This window comes from Ostrinia nubilalis, chromosome 5 (assembly GCF_963855985.1).
Source record: "Ostrinia nubilalis chromosome 5, ilOstNubi1.1, whole genome shotgun sequence".
NCBI lineage: Eukaryota > Metazoa > Arthropoda > Insecta > Lepidoptera > Crambidae > Ostrinia > Ostrinia nubilalis.
This window is the reverse complement of record NC_087092.1, coordinates 16,597,852-16,616,180: the sequence shown is the minus strand read 5'-3', so window position 1 is coordinate 16,616,180 and position 18,329 is coordinate 16,597,852. Positions and strand designations below refer to the sequence as shown.

At 42.9% G+C, this 18,329-nt stretch overlaps 1 protein-coding gene across 1 annotated transcript in view; it reads left to right on the top strand.

Moving 5' to 3' along the window:
* Nucleotides 1-18,329, top strand: part of LOC135072086 (mediator of RNA polymerase II transcription subunit 13-like) — a 52,230-nt gene that overhangs the window by 12,631 nt on the left and 21,270 nt on the right. Inside the window, exon 2 of the mRNA XM_063966035.1 lies at nt 5,318-5,630. Coding sequence (XP_063822105.1) covers nt 5,318-5,630 — 313 coding nt within the window. The remainder of the gene's footprint in view (nt 1-5,317; nt 5,631-18,329) is intronic.

Here is an 18,329-nt window from a genome sequence, read left to right as displayed (position 1 = left end):
CTTTTTAGCTTTAGGAACTGTTTGTGATGAGCTGAGCTTGCAATAAATCTTTGAAAAAGTAAAATACTATAACACATTATTTTTTACTTATTAGTAAAATTGTTATGTTCTAAAAAATATTACGCAATTCATCTTTTTGAAGTAAGGAAGTCAAGATTTAATAAAACTAATGTACTATTATCAAACAACCCCACCAGTGCAAAACAGCGGGAAACAGCCAGTTAACTTATAATTGCTTAGCATGTACTTACATCATGTTACTATTTGTTTAACAATAGTCTAGTAGAGTCTTGCACATAATTCCCTATAGTATTGATGTATTTGTAACTAGTATACATTTCAACGTTGCTGAGAGCTCGTACGGCTGAATTTATATTTATCGCCGTGTTTACAAACATTTTATGCGTACTTCACGCTTATAATAACCACTAATATTCTCGACGCGAGCATGCTCCTTACACTGCCAGAACAAATGGAATAAGTAAACGAATAACACAATAGGCCATCAAACTAGCCGGTCAGGTCATGGGCCCTCAAGGGAGGCTACACAAAATGTGACCTCTGCCTACCGTGACTATCGTATCGGCTGCGGTGTTCAGTAAGCCACTACCCTTAAATTAGAATAGTTGTGACGTCACGGAACAAAAATGCAGTGGCAGAGTGCACGGCGGGCGCCGGCCGAGGGCGGTCGCACGCGCATCGCGTCACTGCGATTGTTTACCCCGCTCGTAACGTAACGCGATGTTGCCGCATCGCGCTCGCCTCCTCTCACTTTCGCGATCGCGCTCTCCCGCTCACCGCTATATCGCCGTCTCACTCCCACGACTAGCGGTGCTCGACTTTTTTGGACATGCAGTTTTTTCCGTTCTCGGTTATGATCGCTTTACGGGGCTATTATTGTTTACAGACAACTGTAATTATTGCCTTTTTTAGATATAAAAATACTAGTATCAGTAATTTATTTTATTGTATTTCATTGTATTCTAAACAATGTTTCGTGTGTTTATCATATTTAATAGCACGAGCGCATATTTTCGCGATTTTTCATAAAATCGGACACATCCATGTAAAAGACATCAACGCAAGGACGCGCCCGCGCAGAGCGCTTAGGTTCAACAAATTATTGTGTCAACGCAACACAACAATCTTAAAAATAGAATTATCATCACGTCATGCTTTATTTAATAACTGATTGGTATTTATGACAAACAAGCATAATTTGATTATACGAACAACGAACATTTAAAGGCATAGATTATTTCGCGTGTAAAGTTTTCGGATTTTCTGTGTGGTCGCTAGCGCTACCCTCATTTGCGTCCAACTTTTCAAAGCCTGCTTCAAGTGACGTAACTCCGCTTTAGAACCGGTTACGGGCGGATTTTTCCGGAGAGTACCCGGCTCGGTTGGCTTCATCCGGGTGTTATCGCCGGGTCTGCTCGTCCATCCGTCGCTCGTTTCGCATTTTAAATTCAAATAACCGCGATTTTCCCGGTTAGCCTGTGCTCCCGGCGTTGTTAGAGCGGCAATGTTACCATAATACACTGACTTACTAAGACATTCATGTTTTAACATTAAACCGTACCGTAAACATTGTAACTAACCCTAAAAATATATATTTTTAGTTGCTATAAATTTTACTTATAGTGTCAATAACCCTAACAGACAAACGATTGTTATTTTAATGAAGCCATACAAATGAATTTAAAAATGAATTAACCAATAAATTCTATGAAGTGCAGAATGATGAGCACAAAAGCTCTCTTTTTCGGTACATTATTATCAAATAAAACAGAACCACCTCGATTTTGGTATATTATTCCATGTAAACTATAATTACAAACCATCATTAGCTGCCAATAATAATTAATGATTTTAATCGGAGCTTTTACCAGCTTATCGCTCGGCATCAATGTCATCTCTACATGTTTAATATTTGCTAGTTTGTTCAACTCAGCGCTGAACATTGTCAGCTTTTCAAAGTAAATTGCTTACTAATTACTAGAAAAGTTTGATTTATGTGACATACCTACCGATTTTAAATAGATTTCTTGCTTGTTAGGTACTAATTGCTTTGTTACTGTGTACTAAGGTACTAAAAGTTTTTTGTCAAATCCAACACAGAAAGCTTTCCAAAAATAAGTCATACCACCCCCACGCATCCTTGGTCCATCCTTTTTTGCAACAAAAGAATCTAAGCAGCGGAATACTTAAAAGCCTTTTTGCTAATTATCTTGAACATGCATCTTATCTTTCCACGACAACATTATAAGAGTGCTCCAATAAAGACGTTTGGTTTGGTTCAATGGCGGCGCGGCGCGTCACACAATAGAAAGTGAAGCGGCGCAGGCGCATCGGGCCGGTAGAAAGCGGCCGGCCGAACGTTCACGACACCGGCCATGGCGCATTCTTTCACATGTATGTACTGCGTTCACGTGAGCTATTTCGTGTTCATATTCTCGAGTAGGTACATAAAATGTAGCCTGTAGGCCTAAGATGCGCACCGTTATAACTTTTATCGACGTCAAAATGTATGGGCAAAATCGGTAAAATGGCGTGATAACCGCTTATCGTGGCGCGCATCTTAGGCCTACTGAGCCTTAAAAATCTTCTCTGTATGGTTTAATGGTCCGACAAACTGTCTCGTCTTTTCTTCCGAGTTTGATTGGTTTTCAGAACTTCACAATATCGTAAAATAGACTCAAATTGTTGTAATACGACGATTTGGGTCTCCCTCGCACTTGATAGGAATCTTTGTAATAGTTCGGGACCTCAGCTATGAAATTTGAAGTTTTTGTGTTACTTGAGCTTGTCTAGAAGTAGCCTTATTCATAAATTCGTAGCCTGAGGGTTTTTGGTTGAACTAGCCCAGTTTCTAATAAAAAGGGATAGTAGGTCAACAGACTGCTTAAGATGCGATCTCAGAAATCTAGTCTGGGTCGGTTTGACTAAATTTATCATTATGACTACTGTTATATCGATCTGGTGCTAGATAAATCTAGATCGCAAACGGATTAATGTCTTTATTTGCAATCTTCATATTTTCAAAACTTTACTACTTGCAAATTATGTATTTGCAAAAGCATACGTGTTAAAAGCGTAGCTACCGCAAAATTGACTGGTAACACTTCGAGGCATCGTATAATTATCGTATCGTAACACGCCGCCCTTCCCCAAACATACAAGCAATAACCCTCTTCGGCGCTAAACTGGTTGGCAATTAACCCTACCCTTACGGTGCCGACCCCACGGGCCAGTCGGCCAGGTGCGGCGACCCTCTGCAGATGTAACCTTGTGGCAAAAAGTCCGCACACCTCGACCAGACGCTGAAGGAATTATCACCTACACGTCTTTGCTCAACTTCAATAATCTTACAAAGTGGTTGAATATTCCACATTGATTTATGGTGACGTTCGCTTTGCTGACTCATAGGCACTACCAAATTACAACCTCTATATTAACAGTGGAAAAGCCTGAACGTGTTATTGTATTTTATTCAATTCATTTGACATTTAGTCATCAAAATAACAATGAAGAACGCAATCGTGAAGGTGAAGTACCGCAGACGGCTCTTGTTATTGGGGAATATTAACGTCAAACCGGTCTACTTAGTTGCAATTACGAAGCAAAATGCATTGTTATAGTCCAGAGACGTGTCACTTGTTTTCAAAATTTTCTATGACGTAATCAAATGCAAAGGACACCTAAAAAACTTCTGGTGAAAATACTTTTTAGAAGAACGCGGGGTTCTTGACCTGATATTTGCATGCAGTGCGAAGCCAAGGTCGCCGCAACACCTGCCGACAGACGCAAACGAAGTGTTTATTGCCCCGCGTCATAGGGCGCATACCGAATCCCAGATCCCGTTGCCACATCCCAAATGCAGCAGAAACGAGACGGGAATAAGTCGTACAGTTTTGGACGATCCAATAATAACGAGGTGTATTAATATCTAAGCGATAAAGTTACCGCGACCTTCGTTGAATGTGATGTGACTCTTCAAACTTTTCGTGTTACTTGTCGATGGTTGTCTTGTAATTTTTTGTTCACAATATCATAAAGGATTCTTTTGTCTCTTTGTCCTTGCCACTCCCGAAAATTATCCTTTGCCAAAAGATATAAGCTCGCTAAGTCCTAACAGAACTAAGAGCATACAAAGACAATGCCGCGCAGTCATTTCCGCATGGAATATGCAAAGTACGGGACACCTTTGTGCACCTCGGCTGGCCCGCTGCCAACACCACATTTAGATCTCGAGGCCTGCCGCATCCTCCATCATCCTTGTGGATCCAGAATAATTCCAAATGAGTACACCACGCTCCATTTACCTAGTCTCCATAACGGAATTGTTGTTGCCAGATATAGCTTTCCGATATCAGCACTAGTAATTGCTTTCGACCTCATTTCGCGTTTTTTAATGGATTAAGCTGTGTTCCTTTTGTAAAGAAATACCTGAATAATAACAACACAAGTGGTATGACATTTAGTCTACTTTAAATGAATTATGTTCGTTCGTTTCAAATGACGAATGACGCCAAATGACGTCCACTGCTGGACAAAGGCCTCCCCCAAGGTTTTCCACAATGAACGGTCCTGCGCTGATTCAAATACATAAATGAATTATGTATTTGAATCTCAAAAAAAAAGCTTAAAAAATCACTATAGATTCGTAACTCTTATCTGATATTTTGTTGAATGATCATTCATATCAAAAAACAATCATTGATGCATCACGTTCTGTTGTTGGATAAAGTTTTAATTCGCGCCGTGAACTTTAATTGTGCAAGATCATCGCGATGCTCTGCGTGTTGACACTTGACAGCTGGCAGTAAAAAGGCTGGCGATTCTAGTTTAGATAATGCCGTAGCACCTGTGAACACATTGGGCCTATTTGTTTGTCTAATATTAGGTTGAGCATTAAGAATGTGAAGAAAATTTTATTCAAGAACAGCTCTACAAATTTAAAAACACTAGGCTCGCTGCAAAGAATGTTTAAACACAATACATTGTATGGATGTGTAGAGAGTGCTGACTCTATTGTGTAGTTGATTTCGGGGAACGTCATTGATATCAATTCCTTAAAAGTTCTAAGAACCTTAAAATCACAGTACCTTTAGTTTTGGCCTTAGGTTTGGCCGTATTGCAAAAAACATCACTGATCGTGATTCACAATGATGACCACGACCACTCTGGCAAGAGTGTACCGACTGAGAAGAGAGACCCTTGGTTTTCCAATAACAATGAATGACACTTCTGCAGTGACTGTATGACCTGATGATGACGATAAAGCAGACACTAATGGCAAACTCTTATCTTCCAGACGGAGCTGTATGGCATAAAATGGCGTAAGCTGGTATGGGGCGAGACAACCGGCGGCGGCGACGGCGAGGAGGGCGCGGCGCCGCTCGCGGATCCTGTCATCAGCTCCTACGCGCGCTGCCTGGCGGGCGACATCTTATGCGTGTGGCGCCGCGTGCCGGCGCCGCAGCCGCCGCCCGACAACATCTACGAGACGCCGGCGCCCGCGCCGCCGCCGCCGCTCTCACTGCGCGCCGCCAAGGAACTCTGGATCTTCTGGTACGGCGAGGAGCCGGACCTGAATGGCTTGGTTGCGCCGGAGCTGATCGCCAGCCGTGAGTACTCAGTGATTTATAGTCAACAGCCTCAATCAATCGACTGATAAACATAGGCATCCCCTAATCCACTTTGTTATGACTGTGGATTACGAATGCCTTTGTGCATTAAAGCATCTCATATTCTATCGTGGGAACCTATTCATATTTATGAAATATGTAAACAAATGTAAGCAACAACAACCATAATTTCGTCTCGGGTCAGGCGATAATGTAGAAAACATAACTTAATATTTTAAATGATTAATTAGCAACACTCCAGTTTGCTTCGTAATAAAATGACTACATTTGCTCCGTAACACAGTTTCCATTAATAATTCCCATAGACAAAGGGCTCGGCTCGTTAACCAAGTGCCGGCTAGTTGACGGCTGACGGCAGATCCGCATCGCGTCGCCGGCGACAATGCGGAGCTCGCTACGGAACCGCCGACAATTAACGTAATTAATGAGACTACAGCTTTCGGAGATACCGCTGTTTGCCCAGATAAGCTCGCCCCGTATCTCGGGCGCCCAGGCGGTCGTTTCGCCTCCGAAAATGCACGAATAAACGGGAACGTCGCGAATTGTGTCTCGTAAACGTGATTCAGGACTGTCTGCGCCGCTTCAAACTCGACATCCAAAGATACATTTACAAGAATTTGAAACTTCCACGATCCTCGTAACATTTTATGAAGTACTTATTTTAAAGTTTCCTAAATATCACGAAGTTTTGTTGCCATATTAAAGTTTAGCAAGCCATGTCGCGGCCAATAGCGTCCGGAATGGGCGCGTTTCCGTGAACTTGGTCGGACGCGCCGCGACAGGTGTGTGGGTGGCGGCGACATCAAAGCGCGGATCTTTTTGTTCCCACACCGCGGTTGGTTGGCGCTACGTGAAGGAATTGACGTTATTGGTGCATCGATGGACTGATTATGTCTGTGATACAAAATAATGACATGTTCCGACATTATAAATTCTCTGGTGGGGACCTTGTTGAGTAGATCCATTGGTGGCATACTTTTTTCATGAAAAAATTATGGTAAAACACACAACGTTCCTAAATAAACAATGCCTGAAATTTAAACAGGCCGAAATCTAGTCAGAAACTCATTGAGGCTGTTACAAGGCGGGCGGCCTTCGCAAACAGCCGCAGGGCGCGCCGCCCGCCCACTGGGGGGTAGAGTCATCAGCCTTTCGAGCGGCGAAACCTGCGCAGAGGTTTTTTTGTCGTCCCCTTTCGGTGGGAAACAGCGATGAAACCTGCACTTTGGGTAGTGATTGGACACGTGGAACGGAGAGAACTTATTCACATGCACTGTTTTAAAACGTGTGGATTTTCACATAATGTAAAGAAGCGCCTAATGTAAACAGAAATATGATGTAACCGGTCCGACAGACAGCTCGGTGGGAAAGATATTTTGTTAACAGCTTGTCAAAGAATTAATTGTTAATTGCTGAATTGGTTATGCCGAATTTCGTCAAATGTTGCCAAAACATTTTAAAATCAACAAACGAACCAATATTTAGAATGAATACGTCCTCATAGACAAAGTCAATAATTATCACGATACTTCTATTGACAGTTGAAAGGCACAATCCAATGATTGAAGTCCCCCATGATTGTTGCGGGCACTAAACAAATCAGCACTTGTTGACCCCGGCTGGAGTGCTCGGGTCCTCGGACGTGCTGTCAATTAAATAGGGCAGGTCGGGGACACATGCAGCTAGTTCAAATGTCACTTATTTACTTGCAATGAACTTGCTCTATGCAGTGCCACGCTAAGAGCTACCTCCGTTCAATTCTTACTCGAAAGGCAAGTCATAAAAGAAATGCATTTCGACAGTATATCGCAAATAACTTCGGCTATTTGTATACGAAAACAGATACCAGCCTTTAAAATTGCGTGATCAATCGTGCTATGAGAGTGTCACCGAAAGCTTGTGAATAAATTCCGAATATCTCTTCCAGTTAGAACTCTAGCGCCAAACTTTATGCATTCGACATGAATCAATCAGGTTGATGGCTTAACGCCGCTTTATGATAAGTGATAACTGATGGCCCTCCAAAACATTGAAATTAATGGAATCGGTTGTATTTGCGGTCAACCAGTGAATCGAGCCTTCAATGCAATCGTAATCTAAAATATTCCATGCCCTTTTGATACATAGGCTTCAACTCTAACCTCCAGACCACAGTGGCGTACGTTTGATGAATTTGACACGACGTTCACACTATGCATTGGTTCCGGACACTTAACAAATCAGGACTCGTTGACCCTGGAGTGGCTCCTCGGGATCACTCGGACGAGCCCATTCATTAAGTGGGGCAGGTCATGGACGCGCTTGCACATGTAGATCAAAGCATTGACACTATTGGCCAGTGACGATCAGTGAGATACAAATGTATGTCTGTTGTTTGAGGCAAATTGGAGGCACGTATTGTCGTGTAGATGTTAGACAGAAAAAAAATTAGCCTAGAATACAATTTTTGATGATTGCCAAATGCCAAATCGAAGAAAAATAAGATGAACTAGAGCTAATCCTTAAAGCCACAAGTTGATCTTGTTTGTGACTCAACAGGTGGCGGCAGACGCTGCGTCTACCAGTTAACCCCGCTTCCTTGTCTCAACTTTTATCGCACCTCTTAAACTAGACTACGAGTCCAACTCTGTGTTGCCAATAAAACTTTAAAGTCAACCGAGTACACGGAACTTAACGAACACTAAACTGTTGCCTCAATAACACGTGTTTATCACAAAAGCGACACCGCGCAGTGTTTACAAACACTATCAACTGAGTCCTCGCCTTCTAGTTTCATTTATTCAATCGCGAAATATTTTCTTTGATATCAGTTAAGAATTTTAACGACTCGCTAAACGGCTGTGGAAAGCGAAGATACCGGCCCTGAACATTTAATTGGTCGTTAACATTCGCGTACGATGCTTCGCCCACATGCAAAGCGCGCAATGAATAGAAACGTCAAGTTGCCGTCATTGCCAAATCATGGTCGTGCGACATCATCGACGCTGGTCGTCTGGTTCCCTGAACAATGTTTTCCTCGTAGCGCGAGCGGCGCGCGCGCACTCGCGCCCTCTGCAAGTTCACGCCTGAGCGGGCGCATCTGAAAATAGATCGTGACATAAATCTACATAAACGGTCTTTATTTCGGTCGCCGCCTATTGTTTTGCTCTGCTTACAATTTTCCATATGACGTGAGATACGGTATTACACTTTGTGTAACGTATAACGTCATGCACATAAGTTTTATGTAGTATTTTCATGAGTTAAGATCAATAAATATATGGCATGCACGATGTAGGTACATAAGTATACTATGTAAGCAAGCAATTTCGAACAAAATTCATTCCTTGGTATAATTATTACAGGTGTTGCCTCTTTACTTTAAAAGAATGTCTTTATGTTAATGCAGATGTTATAACAAAGGCTAAGATAATGTGATGCAAATATTCTCGGTTGTGTATCAAGTATGTCGCACACTCGCACTTCGGGAGGTCAACAGAACGCCAGCCTTGACATTGTGCTTGTATTTATGTGCGGTTCGCTCGTGACGATAGAATCTTTGCATCCTAATAGCAACGAAAAACTCACCAGTGTTACACAGTTCATCCGATTCATGAACGAATCGTCCGGTACTCCAGTACGCCTATTGTTCTCCCACACATCTGCGGGTATTAAGAAATCGATTGTGTTGACTTACGCTTAGTATCTTAAGCGAGGTCATTGAGCGTCCAAATCGTACATTAACTTTTGCGATGTTTTACAAGATTATGCCCCTCACAGCTCACTATAGACTCTATCTCGTCGATAAGATATCCAATTAGATTGCAAGCAGTTCATTCGTCATGTTTATACAATAACACCATATTAACGTCAGAAAGTAATGGGCGATATTGCCAGGAGTATTGCGGAGTTGTTTGGACAAGGGTCCTATTACCTACCGCGCAGGCGCGTGGTCGTGGCCGTGGTCAGCTCAATTGTTTCAACCTTGCTATTCTATTAGACGCAGGGGCATCGCTCAGTCCGCGATTGTCGCACGACTCAATAATCTGATCAGGATGCCGATATATTAACGCAAATTTTAAAATTATCCCTCTTTATGAGATGATTTGTATTTACTCGTTTCTAAAGAGTGAGGAAGTCGAAGTATGACTACAAGATGCAAAAAACTTATCACACATGTATTATTAAGAAAGTTAATGTTGAACTCACATGGCAGTCGACACTGCATAATAGCTGTGTTTGTCAAAGTTTCTCACAACACGCTTTCCACAACAAAATCCACACCCAATAAACCTTTCAATGCATCTGCTTCACACGTTTCGTTTTCATCGCTCCCATGTCGAGGATACTGCCAATATGCTGAAACGCGAGGAGCTGCAAAGTAAATAGTCTAGTTTATTTCGGATGTACGGCGACGTCGCCACTTAGCGCCGCCGTTGTGTAACTTCGCACCCGGGCGCTAAGTACGAGTAACGCTGACGTCGATACGCTCGTTACGATCACATAAAACCATTCAGTTTTACCGCTGCTGGCTAGAATGACCCGCGATTGTGGAACGAGATCGTTTCTTGTTTATTTGTCATAATTTATCACTGGGACAAGGGCTTGACATTTATATCGTGTAGCGGAAGAACAAGCAGTTTTATACAGTTTAAATGATAGCTGTTAACATGGTAACTTCTTAATTCGATTAACGTGGAATGAGAACTTTTTACATATTAAAGCTTTTTGAAAGCAGCAGTCGGAGCTTTTCGGCTTGCATGTAAATCTAGACTTTCTAACGTGTGCATAGAATAACCATGGCTTACGGGATTTCCAACACATCCACGTGTTTGATCTCCGGATCACGTATCTGGTACAAACAAACCCGCGCGATCGACTAGTTACAAAGTAAAATTACACTTCGAAATCCCACGCTCAAGCCGCAGCTACCGAGAAGTGGATGAGTTTTACATTATGGCTAGTCCAGACTAGGAAAAAAAGGTTCGCCAAGTTTCCAGAACGAGCTAATAAGCGTCTGCACACGATTTTCAGATATTTAGGCGCGCTGGTGTGTCCGAACCCTCACCCTAATAGAAACAAACCGACCCGCCCGGCTCGGGATGCGTGCCTCACAAAATTGCGGTGAGCGTGGGAAGGTCGTATTGTCTACCTCTTGTAGGGCTTAATAACGCCGTTTGCGGTGGCATCGCCGTTTCCAACGAGGGACCACATGGGAACAACTCGTGTCATTGACATTTTTAAGCGTTCCAGACACGCCTTAACACTAGCATGTTATCAATAGACGGAAGATGATGTCTCTCTCTTTCATTGATGACTCCCGTGCTTATTTGGTCTATGAACGGTGTCAGATGCTAATATTTGCCTCGGCAATAAATTCGCACGTCGGTGTCATTCTATTTTGAGTGGTACACGCTGTACAGGCGCTAAAAATAAATCCGTTATTGCACCGATAAATCTCTCCCGGTCACCCAGTTTCCGCTTAAATGGCAACGCGCGCCGCAAGGACTCGAGGCTTCCACGCAACTCGTTGGACGCGTATACGCTCTATCGTAGACGGGGAAAAAACAAGAAACGCGAAGGCGAACCACTGCATTTGATTAGAATATTTTCTCGATACATCTACCGTGCGTGGGTATTTCTTTTTTCATACTAAAATGAATGCGGAAGTTGACAAGGTTAATTTACAACGCATTTTTCACGATGTTATTGTTCCAATTTATGTCAAGATCATGGAAAATGTTCACATCGCCATTTTCGGCAAATTCTGGGAAACTGGGAAGCATCATACAGATGGAATCCTGTTATTGACTCGTTCCATATGCAGCGTTCTGCATTGATCGAAGGTCGGCGCGCGAGTGGGGCGGACGGAAATAGCCGAACGTAGCAATTTCCCGCCCGAGTGGCCGAACGCCGCGCGGCGACGCCCGCAGACGCGTATTGCACGAAACTGGTTTATTGCACACAATATCGCTCACTTGTGGACATGGACGACTCACTAGTCTGCTTTGAAGACTTGAAACCACAATAAGCAGTCCCTTTCCGCTTTGAACGGCTCTCTCCCTTTCAAATATGAGCAAGATGCGGGAAAATAGATACAAATTGATTAGCTCCTGATGCTGTTAAATGACCTACATATGAAATGAGACTCATTCAACATTTTGAATGGCACTACACATTAATATCCACTAAAAGATAAGCGAATGTTTACTGGATAGTACAACGAACTGATTTCACTGGCGATCACATACGGACCAGACGATTTAAAAATGAAATTCAGCCGCGTTTAATTCGATTGGCATGTTAACTGAGGTGCTTTAGTGGTTAATATTTCACCGTAGCCGCCGGTTATAATTTGGGGATCCGGCGCGGTACGTGACGCTATTTACGCGGAGATTAACGGCGGGAGGCGGGCCGGCGACGCCGGTAATCTGTTTAGGGCGCGCGGGGCGCGGGCGGCGGGCGATTTGCGGAATATTGAAGGAAAGGAACGTAACATGCAAATATACATGTCCTGAATGTAAATTCGCGTTTGTTGCGGGAAAAAGGCAATCTTCCCGCTTACGGTTTTATGCTTTTTTTGTGGTAACTAAGTACATACAAAGAAAATTCAGTATAATATCAAGTTTTTTTATGGGACATATCAATATGTTTAATAATTTAAATGTAAGTTTCAGTGGACGCAAACAAGACTATTAGAATTCAGAATCCTTGATTTAACAATGATCCCAACTAAACCCTATCCGTATTTCTATCCAAACAGCGGCATGTAAATTCGCCCCGTCTGATGAAAGTCGGTCACTTTGTTTACTATGAATATTACTCTGGAATTCCGAAGGCCGAATGCTGGATATTGTTCGGGCGCGGCACGTGGGCCGGGGAGGGGGCGGCGGCAAATGTCACGTTACCACCCCGCGGGCGGCAGATACGAACCGGCCTTTAGCACGTCCCTAATGAAATTAATGAAGGCCTAAACATCTAGATTTTCTAATCTACCCACCAGACCTTCGGCGAACTGCTCGCTCCGCCACCAGAGACTTATTATTAACGCCGCTTTAATATTAACCGACTAAATTACTAGACCAAACCCAGTTGAAATATTCCAAGCGTTCCTCTCGAACGTTATTACCATTTCTGGACCGTTTTGCGAGAGATGAAATGATAAATGATAGCTCGCCCGACCCTGACATTTTCAGCGAAACTTTCCTCCCTACGAGATATTATAATGATGTAATAACACTGTTAGAATTTTCTATTTGTTAAATGTAGAGCATGGATGGATACTCGTTAAATGAATTAGAACTAAAACTTACATTATGAATTAAACATTAAAATAGTCACTTTTTCAATAAAACACGTCTCTTCAAATATTTTTTTACTAAAACTGATAAAGCTTTTATTAGCTAAACACCATTTAAAATTTTGATGAATTAGAGAGAAATAATATCAATGATTTTTAGTTTTGAATGGAAAACGAAGGAAGTAAAATGTAGAGTCGCTCTTGCTGTCTGTTCACGACCAATCTAGTTCAAGTCGAGCATTCCTATTAGGGTTTCCAGAGCGCAAATGAACCAATCAGTTGGCCCCATCAAATCGTCGCACCAATTAGGCTGGCGACACACCTGGCGGCTGGCGGGGTGGCCGCCCGCTTCAATATTAATAACGATATCCCCATATCGCACGATCGCTCGCTTTGATGCTGATGGCCATGTAATTTCGTTAAAGCCAGACTGGATTGCGATAGGAAAATTCTGTTATGAAAGCTTTCGGTGTAAAAGGCCATTAAACTACTTTTAACCCTTTTTTACAATTAAACAAATGTTAAGTGATTCCGCTTTTGACTTACGAGTTTCGCTCATTATAACTACTGCGACAAAGATTCTAGCGTTACGCCCTTGTTGGTCTTATTTTGCGACCCTACTTTCTCAGTACAAAGTCGGGAGCAAGGCTGTTTTTTATTTCGTTTTGTTCAAAAAATGGTGCATAATATTTCGGGTGGTCGCGCATAAATGTAGCGGAGCGGACGCGAGAGCGATGCGTATCGATCGCGTCTGTAACGGGACGCAACTCAACGCGGTTTGCGTATTTCGACTATCTCTCTCGTTCCGATACAAACGGTCAGCGCTGAAAATTCGGAAAACGCGTTGCGGAACAGCCGCTGCTACAAACGCTACGGACTACGAGGCTACGGCCCTACGAGTGGGAGGGGTCCCGCTCCAATTTACACGGAGACCACGTGTCCGCGCCGGCGACCTTCACGCCCCTGCCGAAACAACACTGTACATGTATTACAGACGTTATTGTTAACTCGAATGTTTACAAAGGGTTGGATGTAGGGGCACGAATTGACAATTTGGGAATTGAAAAAGATGTTGCGGGGAATTGAATATTCTACCTGCCGGTGATTTATAATGAATGTATGTATTGTGCTAGTTTGTGATTGTGACGATATGATTGTAACATAATTACGATGTTGTAAAACAATTATAATCGTTACGTTGTTTAGCTTTGCACTTTGTAAAGATCAATCATTGAAATGACAGATAAATATTTTAAATGGAAGTTAATCTTTAAAAATAAATGTGTTATCATGTGTACATAAACATTTCATTGTTGTAATAGATCAATGATAATAAAAGTGGCAATGATTTAAAAAGAGCTTATGAAAACTTTTCTCCATGAAAGCTGGTCTCAGAAAGAATTCCAGTGCCGCGATCATTACAGACTACCATTCCAATCGTTACCCAAACCACCGCACAATACGATACAACGAAAAGAGCGTCGCGCTAGGTACGCAAATTAAATTTGACTATTCTTACCGTTAGATAATTCCTGGCAATAAGTGGTGACTGAGTTTGTTCCGGCGTTTCTTCTCAGCACTTGCCATATGTTTGTCTCGAAGCGCTGGTAGGGCCCAAAAGATAAGGAGACATGTAAAGTGCCCCATAAGGGCTACCTTTTCTTTTTTTATTATTTTCTATTGACGTTCATAAGTGCCACTTGTGGTCTAAACTGAATAAATATTTTTTGATTTTGATTTTGATTTTGATTTTACGAGCATCGGCGATTGCGGCGCGATAAATTAGGTGTGAAGACGGCGATAAGTGGTAGGGCCCGCCCGCCCCGGCCGGCCGCCCGCCCGGCCCGCCCGGTGCACTGATCGATACGGCGCGATGCCGGCAATGCCGTGACGCCCTATCGCTGTACGTCTTGGGGTTAATATGCGACAAAACAATACGCAATTACTGTGAATAAGTAAACTCAGAGTTAGATTACTTGAATTCGAAACCAGGGCACGCAAGGCGGTTAAGCTGAAATTTTTATGCGACGGCTCTCTACCCTTCCCAATGAGGCCATGAAAAGTAAATAAACGAATGTGTTTTTGACGTTTGGTTGGATATGACCCGCTTATCAAATATCTAAATGTTAATGAACGGCGTTGGCTTATCTTTCGGTTACATAAATGCCCCTAAGCAAATAATAAAAAAATATTAGCTAAAGCTACTCGGAAAAATGTTACTTTTTCACCGAATCCCTTTAGGGTCCGGAAGGTCACGCCGACCACGACCTCTCAATCGTGTTCACAGGCTCTGGATCGAGCGACACCGCATCGCCCGCGCCCGCGCCGCGCCGATCATCCCGAGCTAATATCGCCCTTACGCATCATAGTTCCGACACACGGCACTCAATCTGATACACCATCTGCCATGTGTTTTTGAACCGGTGCCAAATACTAGTAAAATCTTTCCAAGTTCATTGAGGAGGCCAATTCAGATTCTACTTTTAGTGTTGTTCTTCGAAACTTTCTGTAATATGGCTGCTTCGATTTTATGTTCAGTTCTCAAATCAGATTTTTACTGGGGTATATCAACTCCCCTTCTCAACGCGGAGGGTTAAGGAAGTCCCCTCGTATTGGGTGTAGTGAGCTCTTAGCTCCATTACTTCAGTTGTGCTAATCTGCAGTAACAAAGCCGGAATACGTCTAGACAGTATCGCAACGAGAGCCGGTAATTAGCCGCCTAATGCCCGCGTGGTGCGCGACTTACGCGGGGTACGCTTTGTGCTCCGCGAGGATCCGACAGCTGTCGCTGCACAGCGGTTCGGAAATGAGATAAAATTAGCATCAGAGGTACGATAATGTTCTCCTGTAACTTTTGTTACTGAAAATGGGGTCTAATTGCATTTTATTTTGAAATTAGACGATGGACAAATATGGGAAGAGACAGAATTAAGCTACAACATGCAGTGCTTCGATTTTTTCTCCATCCCTTTTAATACGATTTTTTAATAAATGTGCTTTTCATAAACTTAATTATGAGAAAATAATTTTACAGTACCTAATTACATTGTAGGGCATGTCATCGAAACAGACATTATACATTTTTTCGGAACGATGCTTCCCGCCTTTTTTCTCCGATTCTTATCCACTGTGCGGCGTAACGTAAGCCTGTAGAACTCCCAAACAAAGCCTTCTTTCTTACGCCCTAATCTCGATGTCGTACATGCCCAGAATACCATATTATCTCTAAATACCCTCCACCAACACGAAAGTCACATCTATCACTGATCTATTCAGATGAGATGAGAATAAGTCTTGCTTCACCGTTTAAACATTTCAGTAATGCGAACGCAACAGGTTGTTTTGTAGGCTAATTGTGGTCGCAATTAAATCGTTTCTTTTCGCCTTCGCCTCGGAGGACGCCTCGTTATCCGTAACGAGCCTCAATCTAGCTCTTTTTGTTCTTGCAACATTGTTCACTTTAATTCTAATAGTCTTCGTCGTTGCTATCGTTTAAATCCCAGCGGGCCCGGTGACTGGCTGACAATCTTGAAGTCTGTTTAATTGGTGCTACATCGCGCAGTGTCTGTGCCTTCATTAATTTTTGCCAGAATATTAGTTTTTACTTTCTCCCGTGTCTGGCCGGTGGCCGCGGCGAGTCGTTCGATAACCCGTTCCGCAGGGTTTGCCCGCGGTCAGTGCGACACCTGATCCTTCTGCACATGTCCCCTACATGTGGCCCGACCCCCGACATTATGCAGACAGATGTTCAAGGACCACGCCGGGTCTGGTTTTGAAGGACTACGCAGCGTAAAGAACGACGTCTAAAACGCAAGAATCCATTAAAATAAAACTAGCCGTCAACCGTGATCGCTTGAACACTGCATACTTGAAACGACTCGTTAAAATGTTTCAATTTGTTCGAAAAACTTGTCATACCACTTTGAGGTATGTTCTTGTTTCGAGGGCAATTTATAAACAGTCGACGATAAATGGTTACTGTGCGCGTGCTCCCCGCGCCGCGTCGCCCAAATTCCTTACAATGCCTCGCTTGACGGCGGTCTACAGTCTACACGCTGTCAGTGAACTCTGCCGTTTTAAATTTTAACCGACATTTCAATCGGTTTATTTAATTGAGGACAACATTAAAAATGTAATATCAATTTATTGAATTGTCTTCCCGATAACCACAAGTGGAGATGATTCGCTAAAGATTCCGTTAGTTGGTCGCGATTTGTTCACGCAGTTAATACAGAGTAACGTATTATGTGTGACTAACCGATACCGCGATCGCATAGCGCAACATTCTCTGGCCGCCCCGTGTCGAATGGTGGACTAGATGAATTATTTGACGTCGGCCGCGGGCCGGGGCGCAGTCGTTGACCCAGCCCCGCGTTCGATGCCCATACGCCCTCAAATAAGGGCTCCAACCGCTCCATCCCAGTGTCTCGATAGCGAAATGACTTCATCGCCACCACTAGCCGCTTCATCACACTTCGCGCCTCGCTTCATGTGCGAGTGCAGTTACATTTCTATGTAACGTTACTTGGAAACTGTTATCTAATACAAACATTATCTCATCGGGAAAGATATGCTTGTGATGTGTCGAGATAACGCTGGCTTCTTCCGCTGGTCCCTTTGTTTGGGTTCTGTCAAATGCTATGTTCATTGGAACAAAAGTGTTTCCAGTAAATTTATTATCTTTAAAATCCTCAATAGTATCTATGATTTTTGCTAAATATTGAATTTATCTCCATTTCTGAACTCGTATTTATCTCTATTGCAATATAATCGACGGCTTGCGTAAGGTTTACAACATTGCCGTATCAAATGAAGTCTAAACTTTCTGAATAAACACCAGTTGAGTTCCAGTCTCATATTGTTCCGCTTGGCCAAATAAATCATGAGAGTGTGGAAACGAGCCGTTAGGTTTATTAATTAGCAGTTAGGGCGGCGTGGGTTGAATGCGCGCGCGCAGCCAACGCAGTTATTGTGGGAATTGACTCGAGTGCTCCGCAAGAGAAATGCAATGCGTACCGCTTTCTACAGACCGCACGATTATTTTGGTTGATCGACTGCATGTGATTCTGATAATTTTAGACTCGGATTGAAACGCTTGGTGGAGAGCTCTATGCTGTCAATGAAATTTTGTTATAATTATTTACAAACACTATCTATGTAAATTAATTATTACATAATTTATGTTAGCGATCATACTTGTAAATTAAAGGGTCTCATCTCATGGTGAGTTATCGGTCTGGTATACGCAATGCTCCTTCCAAACAGCAAGGTAGTGAGGCCGTGGGAAGATGCGCTCTGAGCCGGCTCCTCGGCGCGGCTTGTCATCGTAGTTCATAACGGTGCTAATGTTGCCGCCACTCGGAATGTTCTAGGCTCTGATCTGACCCGGTTCACTTTGA